The following is an 11,187-nucleotide window of genomic DNA, read 5'->3' on the forward strand; positions in this document are numbered from 1 at the left end:
AGACAACATTTACAATTAATATTTCTGGGCAAAAACTGCTTTATGATAAAATATTCCTGAATAATTTGTCTACTCTGCTTCGCAGACTTTGTGGATTTATTCTGATAATTGTTTTAAAGTTAAAATTTAAAAACAACCTTTATCTCAGAGAAATGTTTGACTTTAATAAGATGACATTGATTTGACTTTCTTTATTTGTATTAATGTAAAAACATCTCTTTTAGTTTTTTTTCACTTCTTTAATCACATTTTCGTCTATCATACATTTATATAAGTCAATATCCTTTACATGTTTATTTTCTTGTTTTATGCAGTTTTATTTTTGCTGCCTCATTTTGTGGACAGTAAAAATCATACAAATGAAAACCTTAGTAAAAATACCAAAGACACAAAAATATTAAAATTTGAGGCATTTATTCAAATCAGCAACATAAAAACATGACATAGTAAATATAATTGTCTTCCATCAATATAAAACATTTCTTTATGGCACATTTACATGTTTGTCAGTCTGACTCTGAAAGCTGAACTTTTACTTCTTTGTGGAAAACAGTGAAAAAGTTTCTGCGTTTAAACACATTAAATCACAGTCATCATTCATCAATATAAAGCATTAGTACAACATCATGTATATCAGTCCATGTCTTCAGCTTCCTTCTATGATCTGTTGTGTGTCTCCTCTCTGGTCTCTTCTGCCTGTGAACACACACTCTGCTGTGTTTCCTCCTCTGAGCTCCTCTTGATAGTCAGCTCTCTCTCAGCCTCCTCAACACGTGGAGCTTTGGCTGCCTGGATGTGGAGCTTTCCGTCTGGAAACAGGCAGCAGGAGACGTCTTCAGGGTTGGTCCCTTCAGGCAGATCAAACTCTTGTCTGAACTCCTGGAGTCTGTAAGAGTAGGAGCCTTTCTCGTCCTCCTGCTTCTTCTCCGTCTTCCCACTGACTCTCAGCTTCCTGCCCACCTGCCTGACAGACAGCTCCTCTGGGGAAAAGCCTCTCGTGTCCAGGGTCAGGCCAAAGTGCTCTCCCTCTTTCTCCAGCTGGTAGGAGACTGGTTGCAGGGCCACACTGCTCTGGAAAGGCTCCGTCTTCTTCAGGATGTTGCCTTGAAATTTGTCCATCATCTCCAGACGGCTGTGCAGATCCTGCAGGTTTCTCTGCAGGAGATCCTGCTGGTAGAGCAGAGGTCTGACCTCTGGCCACAGACTGCGTACAGGCCAGTAGAAGTCCATGAATGGACTGAGGGCAGACTGGAATCCACGAGAGCACAGCATCTTCAGTGTGTTTAGTGGTGAGTCCTCTTGTTTTGAGATGAAACTCTGTTCAGGTGTCTGTTCTGTTCTGTGTTGCTTTCTGTCTCAGCAGTGGGACTGTCCCAGCTTTATATTCTAGCTGGAGGAGGTCCAGAGTCTTCAGGAAGGTTCTGGTTATTACCACACATCTCCACTGGGTGGAGCTGTTTTCCTGGAGCCATGATGTCACTGTTATTCCTGTTCATGAAGTTGCTCTACATGTTGTCATGATAACGTCATTATCCTTAAAATAACAAACCCATAAATACACGAAATCATGAATGAATAAATAAATAAATAAATAAATAAATAAATTTTTAATAAAGTATATCACAATTTGTGAACACTGTATGCTCAGTAGACACATTTTAAAAAGCTTCATCATATGTGTGTTTTGGTTTTTGCTTACAGTTGAATAAAAGTTTTGTTTACAACATGTATTTTGAATTTGCCACAAATCTTCTAAATACCGGAGAAGCTGTTGGATCTTTCCTGCAGTTGGACAACCACCGTTTTTTCTTTACTCAACAGATGGACAAAAAAAAGAAAATGACACAACATCTAAAACCCTTCATGCACGATTCAAGACAACATTTACAATTAATATTTCTGGGCAAAAACTGCTTTATGATAAAATATTCCTGAATAATTTGTCTACTCTGCTTCGCAGACTTTGTGGATTTATTCTGATAATTGTTTTAAAGTTAAAATTTAAAAACAACCTTTATCTCAGAAAAATGTTTGACTTTAATAAGATGACATTGATTTGACTTTCTTTATTTGTATTAATGTAAAAACATCTCTTTTAGTTTTTTTTCATTTCTTTAATCACATTTTTGTCTTTCATACATTTATATAAGTCAATATCCTTTACATGTTTATTTTCTTGTTTTATGCAGTTTTATTTTTGCTGCCTCATTTTGTGGACAGTAAAAATCATACAAATGAAAACCTTAGTAAAAATACCAAAGACACAAAAATATTAAAATTTGAGGCATTTATTCAAATCAGCAACATAAAAACATGACATAGTAAATATAATTGTCTTCCATCAATAAAAAACATTTCTTTATGGCACATTTACATGTTTGTCAGTCTGACTCTGAAAGCTGAACTTTTACTTCTTTGTGGAAAACAGTGAAAAAGTTTCTGCTTTTAAATACATTAAATCACAGTCATCATTCATCAATATAAAGCATTAGTACAACATCGTGTATATCAGTCCATGTCTTCAGCTTCCTTCTATGATCTGTTGTGTGTCTCCTCTCTGGTCTCTTCTGCCTGTGAACACACACTCTGCTGTGTTTCCTCCTCTGAGCTCCTCTTGATAGTCAGCTCTCTCTCAGCCTCCTCAACACGTGGAGCTTTGGCTGCCTGGATGTGGAGCTTTCCGTCTGGAGACAGGCAGCAGGAGACGTCTTCAGGGTTGGTCCCTTCAGGCAGATCAAACTCCTGTCTGAACTCCTGGAGTCTGTAAGAGTAGGAGCCTTTCTCGTCCTCCTGCTTCTTCTCCATCTTCCCACTGACTCTCAGCTTCCTGCCCACCTGCCTGACAGACAGCTCCTCTGGGGAAAAGCCTCTCGTGTCCAGGATCAGGCCAAAGTGCTCTCCCTCTTTCTCCAGCAGGTAGGAGACTGGTTGCAGGGCCACGCTGCTCTGGAAAGGCTCCGTCTTCTCCAGGATGTTGCCTTGAAATTTGTCCATCATCTCCAGACGGCTGTGCAGATCCTGCAGGTTTCTCTGCAGGAGATCCTGCTGGTAGAGCAGAGGTCTGACCTCTGGCCACAGACTGCGTACAGGCCAGTAGAAGTCCATGAATGGACTGAGGGCAGACTGGAATCCACGAGAGCACAGCATCTTCAGTGTGTTTAGTGGTGAGTCCTCTTGTTGTGAGATGAAACTCTGTTCAGGTGTCTGTTCTGTTCTGTGTTGCTTTCTGTCTCAGCAGTGGGACTGTCCCAGCTTTATATTCTAGCTGGAGGAGGTCCAGAGTCTTCAGGAAGGTTCTGGTTATTACCACACATCTCCACTGGGTGGAGCTGTTTCACTGCAGTCATGATGTCACTGTTATTCCTGTTCATGAAGTCACTCTACATGTTGTCATGATAACGTCATTATTCTTAAAATAACAAACCCATAAATACACGAAATCATGAATGAATAAATAAATAAATAAATAAATAAATTTTTAATAAAGTATATCACAATTTGTGAACACTGTATGCTCAGTAGACACATTTTAAAAAGCTTCATCATATGTGTGTTTTGGTTTTTGCTTACAGTTGAACAAAGTTTTGTTTACAACATGTATTTTGAATTTGCCACAAATCTTCTAAATACCAGAGAAGCTGTTGGATCTTTCCTGCAGTTGGACAACCACCGTTTTATCTTTACTCAACAGATGGACAAAAGAAAGAAAATGACACAACATCTAAAACCCTTCATGCACGATTCAAGACAACATTTACAATTAATATTTCTGGGCAAAAACTGCTTTATGATAAAATATTCCTGAATAATTTGTCTACTCTGCTTCGCAGACTTTGTGGATTTATTCAGATAATTGTTTTAAAGTTAAAATTTAAAAACAACCTTTATCTCAGAAAAATGTTTGACTTTAATAAGATGACATTGATTTGACTTTCTTTATTTGTATTAATGTAAAACATCTCTTTTAGTTATTTAATTTCTTTAATCACATTTTTGTCTTTCATACATTTATATAAGTCAATATCCTTTACATGTTTATTTTCTTGTTTTATACAGTTTTATTTTTGCTGCCTCATTTTGTGGACAGTAAAAATCATACAAATTAAAACCTTAGTAAAAATACCAAAGACACACAAATATTAAAATTTGAGGCATTTATTCAAATCAGCAACATAAAAACATGACATAGTAAATATAATTGTCTTCCATCAATATAAAACATTTCTTTATGGCACATTTACATGTTTGTCAGTCTGACTCTGAAAGCTGAACTTTTACTTCTTTGTGGAAAACAGTGAAAAAGTTTCTGCGTTTAAATACATTAAATCACAGTCATCATTCATCAATATAAAGCATTAGTACAACATCATGTATATCAGTCCATGTCTTCAGCTTCCTTCTATGATCTGTTGTGTGTCTCCTCTCTGGTCTCTTCTGCCTGTGAACACACACTCTGCTGTGTTTCCTCCTCTGAGCTCCTCTTGCTAGTCAGCTCTCTCTCAGCCTCCCCAACACGTGGAGCTTTGGCTGCCTGGATGTGGAGCTTTCCGTCTGGAAACAGGCAGCAGGAGACGTCTTCAGGGTTGGTCCCTTCAGGCAGATCAAACTCCTGTCTGAACTCCTGGAGTCTGTAAGAGTAGGAGCCTTTCTCGTCCTCCTGCTTCTTCTCCGTCTTCCCACTGACTCTCAGCTTCCTGCCCACCTGCCTGACAGACAGCTCCTCTGGGGAAAAGCCTCTCGTGTCCAGGATCAGGCCAAAGTGCTCTCCCTCTTTCTCCAGCTGGAAGGAGACTGGTTGCAGGGCCACACTGCTCTGGAAAGGCTCCGTCTTCTCCAGGATGTTGCCTTGAAATTTGTCCATCATCTCCAGACGGCTGTGCAGATCCTGCAGGTTTCTTTGCAGGAGATGCTGCTGGTAGAGCAGAGGTCTGACCTCTGGCCACAGACTGCGTACAGGCCAGTAGAAGTCCATGAATGGACTGAGGGCAGACTGGAATCCACGAGAGCACAGCATCTTCAGTGTGTTTAGTGGTGAGTCCTCTTGTTGTGAGATGAAACTCTGTTCAGGTGTCTGTTCTGTTCTGTGTTGCTTTCTGTCTCAGCAGTGGGACTGTCCCAGCTTTATATTCTAACTGGAGGAGGTCCAGAGTCTTCAGGAAGGTTCTGGTTATTACCACACATCTCCACTGGGTGGAGCTGTTTCCCTGGAGCCATGATGTCACTGTTATTCCTGTTCAGGAAGTCGCTCTACATGTTGTCATGATAACGTCATTATTCTTAAAAAAACAAACCCATAAATACACAAAATCATGAATGAATAAATGAATAAATAAATAAATAAATGAATAAATAAATAAATGAATAAATAAATAAATAAATAAATAAGTTTTTAATAAAGTATATCACAATTTGTGAACACTGTATGCTCAGTAGACACATTTTAAAAAGCTTCATCATATGTGTGTTTTGGTTTTTGCTTACAGTTGAACAAAGTTTTGTTTACAACATGTATTTTAAATTTGCCAGAAATCTTCTAAATACCGGAGAAGCTGTTGGATCTTTCCTGCAGTTGGAAAACCACCGTTTTATCTTTACTCAACAGATGGACAAAAGAAAGAAAATGACACAACATCTAAAACCCTTCATGCACGATTCAAGACAACATTTACAATTAATATTTCTGGGCAAAAACTGCTTTATGATAAAATATTCCTGAATAATTTGCCTACTCTGCTTCGCAGACTTTGTGGATTTATTCTGATAATTGTTTTAAAGTTAAAATTTAAAAACAACCTTTATCTCAGAAAAATGTTTGACTTTAATAAGATGACATTGATTTGACTTTCTTTATTTGTATTAATGTAAAAACATCTCTTTTAGTTTTTTTTTTCATTTATTTAATCACATTTTTGTCTTTCATACATTTATATAAGTCAATATCCTTTACATGTTTATTTTCTTGTTTTATGCAGTTTCATTTTTTTGGCCTCATTTTGTGGACAGTAAAAATCATACAAATTAAAACCTTAGTAAAAATACCAAAGACAAAAAATTATTAAAATTTGAGGCATTTATTCAAATCAGCAACATAAACACATGACATAGTAAATATAATTGTCTTCCATCAATATAAAACATTTCTTTATGGCACATTTACATGTTTGTCAGTCTGACTCTGAAAGCTGAACTTTTACTTCTTTGTGGAAAACAGTGAAAAAGTTTCTGCGTTTAAATACATTAAATCACAGTCATCATTCATCAATATAAAGCATTAGTACAACATCATGTATATCAGTCCATGTCTTCAGCTTCCTTCTATGATCTGTTGTGTGTCTCCTCTCTGGTCTCTTCTGCCTGTGAACACACACTCTGCTGTGTTTCCTCCTCTGAGCTCCTCTTGATAGTCAGCTCTCTCTCAGCCTCCTCAACACGTGGAGCTTTGGCTGCCTGGATGTGGAGCTTTCCGTCTGGAAACAGGCAGCAGGAGACGTCTTCAGGGTTGGTCCCTTCAGGCAGATCAACCTCCTGTCTGAACTCCTGGAGTCTGTAAGAGTAGGAGCCTTTCTCGTCCTCCTGCTTCTTCTCCGTCTTCCCACTGACTCTCAGCTTCCTGCCCACCTGCCTGACAGACAGCTCCTCTGGGGAAAAGCCTCTCGTGTCCAGGATCAGGCCAAAGTGCTCTCCCTCTTTCTCCAGCAGGTAGGAGACTGGTTGCAGGGCCACGCTGCTCTGGAAAGGCTCCGTCTTCTCCAGGATGTTGCCTTGAAATTTGTCCATCATCTCCAGACGACTGTGCAGATCCTGCAGGTTTCTCTGCAGGAGATCCTGCTGGTAGAGCAGAGGTCTGACCTCTGGCCACAGACTGCGTACAGGCCAGTAGAAATCCATGAATGGACTGAGGGCAGACTGGAATCCAGGAGAGCGCAGCATCTTCAGTGTGTTTAGTGGTGAGTCCTCTTGTTTTGAGATGAAACTCTGTTCAGGTGTCTGTTCTGTTCTGTGTTGCTTTCTGTCTCGGCAGTGGGACTGTCCCAGCTTTATATTCTATCTGGAGGAGGTCCAGAGTCTTCAGGAAGGTTCTGGTTATTACCACACATCTCCACTGGGTGGAGCTGTTTTCCTGGAGTCATGATGTCACTGTTATTCCTGTTCATGAAGTCGCTCTACATGTTGTCATGATAACGTCATTATTCTTAAAATTACAAACCCACAAATACATGAAAACATTATTGAATAACTGAATGAATAAATAAATAAATAAATAAAACACCTATTTAGTAAAGTATGTCACATTTTGTCATTATAAAATATTATTTTAATCATGAATCATATTTACTAGCAAAAAACAAACAAAATCAAAAGGTAACATGAAGAGAAAACAGAAGAAGAAGAAAAAGCAAATCTAGATGTCCATAAAATAATAGGAAGAAAATCTGAGTCCTACTCCTTTTTCTAAATTTCATTGCCACACTCAAAATAAGTCAAACACATTCTTAATGTAAGTACATGAGCAGCCACAAACATCCCAACTACACATGTTCACTTAGTTACTAATGTAGAGCATACAAGATATGCACATGAATACACAACCAACCCACACATATTCCCTCTACACTACATTATCCATCAACACATAAATATAAAACTTGAACCACAACTACCACTATACTTATCCACTTTTTCCTATCGTTATCAAATCATCCACTAGCATGGATGCATCTGTATACGCCCTTATAATAATAATACTATAACAAATAATTAACACCTGAAGAAATATGTAGACCTATATGCAACAAACTAGTTCAAAGTTCCCCCTATAAATTATTACGGCTGATTCAGTGATTACTACTTCATAACTCATCTTTTTTTTTTCTTTTTTTTTTTACCATTTCAACATTGTAGTTGTACCTTCAGACAAAACAAAAGAGCATATGTGAAAATAACTAAAAACATTTATCAGAATATCAGTATTTTGCAGCAGCCACTCAAGAGTCATGTCCTAATAAAGTTGATCAAACATTAGTTGGCTTCTACCCACTTTTCAATTTGCTCATAAGAGTTAATCTGCTCAGTAATGCTCCTCTTGTGGTCATCAGACACTCATCTCCTGCACATGCATTACTCCAAAACCACTGTCTGCCTATTAGTACCATGATCAATAGTCACGACTAGACAAGAACAAAGAAGAACCTTGTGAGCATTAGAATCTGATGTGTGAGCTGCATTCTGCTTAAATTTTCACTCCTTACAAGAATCTTTTAGAGAGATGATGCAGTCTGGTTGTAATGTTATTTCAACAAAAACAAAACTCTATGATCATAATAATCCATTTCAAATATTCAGAAAATTGCCTTAACTGTTTATTAACCATAAAACATATATTAGAGATTTTTGCAGCATCCTTTGAGAACAGCAACACACATTTATTTAATTTATATCCAAGTCCATTCCCATCCCTTGCAGAGTCAGTAGAGGTGATGTGATGAACCATCCACTCCATGAAATGACAGATTCAGCCACTGCACCACAGTCTTTTCCATAACTTGAAAGCCACACATACAAGATTATCATTTATTATGGATTTCTGTCTTTAGTAACTGAGATAAAATGAGTGACATGCTGTATAAAGCTCCTGTAACACAACATAATCTTTCTATGACTTACATCCTTCTTTGGAAAAAAAAATTAAACAGCAAATCACTAATAATGTTATAACAGCCGCTAGATAACAAAAAAGACAAAACATATATTTTATTTACAAAAACAGCATATAATATTTTATATTTTTATGGAATAAATTAAGATCTTAAGTTAAAAGAGGACAAAGTCATGAAATGAGTGATTAATCTTTAATGCTAGCATAATAAAAGTACACTTTGAGGTAGATCACTCTCCTCCCCAGAGTTCCAGATACTCCAGAAGGTGATTATACATGACCTTGATCGGACACTGCCTTCTTAACTTGAGGTTGGAGTCACAGTGTGTATTTCTTTTCAAATGAGTGTTATGGTAGTGTCATCATTATGTATTCACTGAATCCTATTTGATTAGCAAATGAGCCTCAGCATTGACCGTGCAGATTCTGGAGCTGTTTCCACAGTGTCAACATCTCCTTGGGACTTCTTTTGTGAACAAGGAGAACAGATCTGTATGCACAGGGATTTTCCCTGTCTGTTATTGAGAGATCAAAGGTTAAAAACCCAGGGTGATGCCTTGGAGAGAGCCCGAGTCTGTGCAGGCACATGCCGAGATACACATCATCGATTGGGAAAAGGTGGACTCTCTCAGACACTTCTTTCAAACGTAATGCAAGTGAACCAGAATACACAACCCCTCCTCCACCAGCATAAGATGGGTACACACCTTTGTAAAAAGTTTCTGGTATATAGTATTTAGTAGACGGCTCACGGCTTGGCATTGCATTACTGATCACATCCCCAACAAACAAATTCATCTCAGTATCATTTGTATAGCCTCTCCACAAATTGTGCTCTTCCCTCTCTTTGTGCAAATAATCCAGAAGGGCATCCGTTCGAACAAAGACATCATCATCCCCTTTAAAGATAAAGGTGGCAGTGGGGCAGTATTTCTGGAGCCATTGCCACAGCAGCAGGTCCTTTAATGTCAAATTAAAGAAAGTATCTCTGAAATCCCACTGAAGAATATCTCTATACTTCTGGCTCTCAAGCTCCAGGAGGTTTTTGAGATCTGGGTAAGGACCTGTACTTGAGTCCTGTCTTCCAAGCAGGAAAATCGTGTGCACCAGCCCTCCTTTCTTACTTGTTTCCCCTCTGACCAGACCACTGCGTCCCCATGTTTCACGAATGGCCTGTCTGTTTTCAAAGTTTCCAACTTGAGATTTGATTGCAATGAGGAGCATGGGGGAGTCCGCTCCAAAGCTATTGCTGCGCCTCCTACACATACCAGGCTGGTTGATAAGGAAGGGGTACTCTCTGCAGTGCATTGACTTGATAAATGCCCTAATTTGCTCTGGCAAGCTGTTAAAATCATGCGCATGAGGGACTGAACACTTGTGTGACGTACAGTCAGAAAGGCAGTCATCTTTGATTTCTGTTGAAAGCTGAGCTTTGGGCTTCCTATTTATCCCCGTTGTGTTTCTTCTTAGTATTGGATTGTGCTGACGATCCCAAGCATGCTGCAACTGGTTCCACAGAGCACCGTCCTCCAAACGAAGGTTCCAGAAAGGGCCAAGTGGGTGAGAGGCCAAAGCTGAAGAATTAGCAGAAATCCCTGGGGCAATGTAGTGAATAGTTATTTTTGGAGGAGCATATGAGATGGTCACGAATATAGACACCATGATGTAAATCAGAAGGTGGCCGGTCATCATACAAGGAAGCAGACACATGCATAACAGTCTCCCATTGCACTTGCAGCATTTTCCCATTGCCACTGGTGTACAAATCTGTCACCTTAACACTGAAAAAAGACAAGAATTAATAACTTTTTCTATAATGATAGCAAAAATAAATAAGTAAACCATGCCCCTTCTCTCTAAAAAAACACACAACTGTCATGACATGAGTCCTTAAGATATTTTATAAACTGCAGTCAAACCTCTAGAGTTTCTGTCTCCTTGGAGATTGTGCAGTGGGGCTTATTATCTGTTCTTGCCTGCACATTCACACCATCATCCTGTATACCTGAATGCCTGTTGATAGGCAGACAGCCCCTCTAGACATAAAGTGGAAATGTCTAAGATGAAATGAAGTGGATTATCTCTTCCTTTCCTTAGCTGGGTAAAGGCTTTAATGTTATTTGCCTATGGCTTAAACAAATCACTGTATCAAGCCTCAGCAGTCCTCTTTCTCCGTCCTAGTGCGTGGGAAAATTTAGTTTGCAACACGAAAAATAGCCTCAACTTTCCAATTCATTCTCCGTACAGATAGCATACACATATTATTCCTTCTGTTGTCAGTCATTCTTACAGTTGGTTACTAAAGAAATATCAAATTTTGACAACGGATGAAAGAAGAGACTTACAATTACTTACAAGTGAGTGAACTTTCGCTCGGTTTTGCAAACAGATATAAACAGTCTGTTGTGTCTACGTCTTGTAGCTTTCATCCGGTCTGGCTATCGGCTGGTTATAGAGGCAGGTCTGCAGGTCATCACATATGTCAGTAACGGGATTGGTTTGACATCTATATCTACCAAGCGCTTCTCTTA

The 11,187-nt window shown here is 38.8% G+C and overlaps 5 protein-coding genes across 5 annotated transcripts; all 5 read right to left on the reverse strand.

Annotated features, from left to right (window-relative positions):
• Window positions 1–395: 395 nt before the first annotated feature.
• On the reverse strand, window positions 396–1,290 carry LOC121630178 (heat shock protein 30-like). The gene has a single exon (XM_041970300.1). It carries the CDS (start codon window positions 1,270–1,272, stop codon window positions 658–660), a length of 615 nt encoding a protein of 204 aa, XP_041826234.1. The 5' UTR covers window positions 1,273–1,290; the 3' UTR covers window positions 396–657.
• A 1,060-nt stretch (window positions 1,291–2,350) lies between these two features.
• LOC121630176 (heat shock protein 30-like) lies at window positions 2,351–3,255 on the reverse strand. The gene has a single exon (XM_041970299.1). It carries the CDS (start codon window positions 3,145–3,147, stop codon window positions 2,533–2,535), a length of 615 nt encoding a protein of 204 aa, XP_041826233.1. The 5' UTR covers window positions 3,148–3,255; the 3' UTR covers window positions 2,351–2,532.
• Window positions 3,256–4,137: 882 nt separating this feature from the next.
• On the reverse strand, window positions 4,138–5,189 carry LOC121630186 (heat shock protein 30-like). The gene has a single exon (XM_041970317.1). The coding sequence runs from the start codon at window positions 5,012–5,014 to the stop codon at window positions 4,400–4,402; it is 615 nt and encodes a 204-aa protein (XP_041826251.1). The 5' UTR covers window positions 5,015–5,189; the 3' UTR covers window positions 4,138–4,399.
• A 912-nt stretch (window positions 5,190–6,101) lies between these two features.
• LOC121630193 (heat shock protein 30-like) lies at window positions 6,102–7,262 on the reverse strand. The gene has a single exon (XM_041970326.1). It carries the CDS (start codon window positions 6,928–6,930, stop codon window positions 6,316–6,318), a length of 615 nt encoding a protein of 204 aa, XP_041826260.1. The 5' UTR covers window positions 6,931–7,262; the 3' UTR covers window positions 6,102–6,315.
• A 156-nt stretch (window positions 7,263–7,418) lies between these two features.
• On the reverse strand, window positions 7,419–11,175 carry LOC121630055 (N-acetyllactosaminide beta-1,3-N-acetylglucosaminyltransferase 2). The gene is made up of 2 exons (XM_041970095.1): window positions 11,012–11,175; window positions 7,419–10,437 (listed from the first exon to the last, which is right to left on the reverse strand). Exon 2 carries the CDS (start codon window positions 10,403–10,405, stop codon window positions 9,062–9,064), a length of 1,344 nt encoding a protein of 447 aa, XP_041826029.1. The 5' UTR covers window positions 10,406–10,437; window positions 11,012–11,175; the 3' UTR covers window positions 7,419–9,061.
• Between the last annotated feature and the right edge of the window lie 12 nt (window positions 11,176–11,187).

The sequence above is a fragment of the Melanotaenia boesemani genome, chromosome 19 (assembly GCF_017639745.1).
Source record: "Melanotaenia boesemani isolate fMelBoe1 chromosome 19, fMelBoe1.pri, whole genome shotgun sequence".
In the NCBI taxonomy this organism is placed as follows: domain Eukaryota; kingdom Metazoa; phylum Chordata; class Actinopteri; order Atheriniformes; family Melanotaeniidae; genus Melanotaenia; species Melanotaenia boesemani.

Excerpts from the sequence above, each read along its gene's own strand:
- LOC121630178 (XM_041970300.1), bottom strand. The coding sequence starts at position 1,272 with ATGCTGTGCTCTCGTGGATTCCAGTCTGCCCTCAGTCCATTCATGGAC.
- LOC121630176 (XM_041970299.1), bottom strand. The coding sequence starts at position 3,147 with ATGCTGTGCTCTCGTGGATTCCAGTCTGCCCTCAGTCCATTCATGGAC.
- LOC121630186 (XM_041970317.1), bottom strand. The coding sequence starts at position 5,014 with ATGCTGTGCTCTCGTGGATTCCAGTCTGCCCTCAGTCCATTCATGGAC.
- LOC121630193 (XM_041970326.1), bottom strand. The coding sequence starts at position 6,930 with ATGCTGCGCTCTCCTGGATTCCAGTCTGCCCTCAGTCCATTCATGGAT.
- LOC121630055 (XM_041970095.1), bottom strand. The coding sequence starts at position 10,405 with ATGGGAAAATGCTGCAAGTGCAATGGGAGACTGTTATGCATGTGTCTG.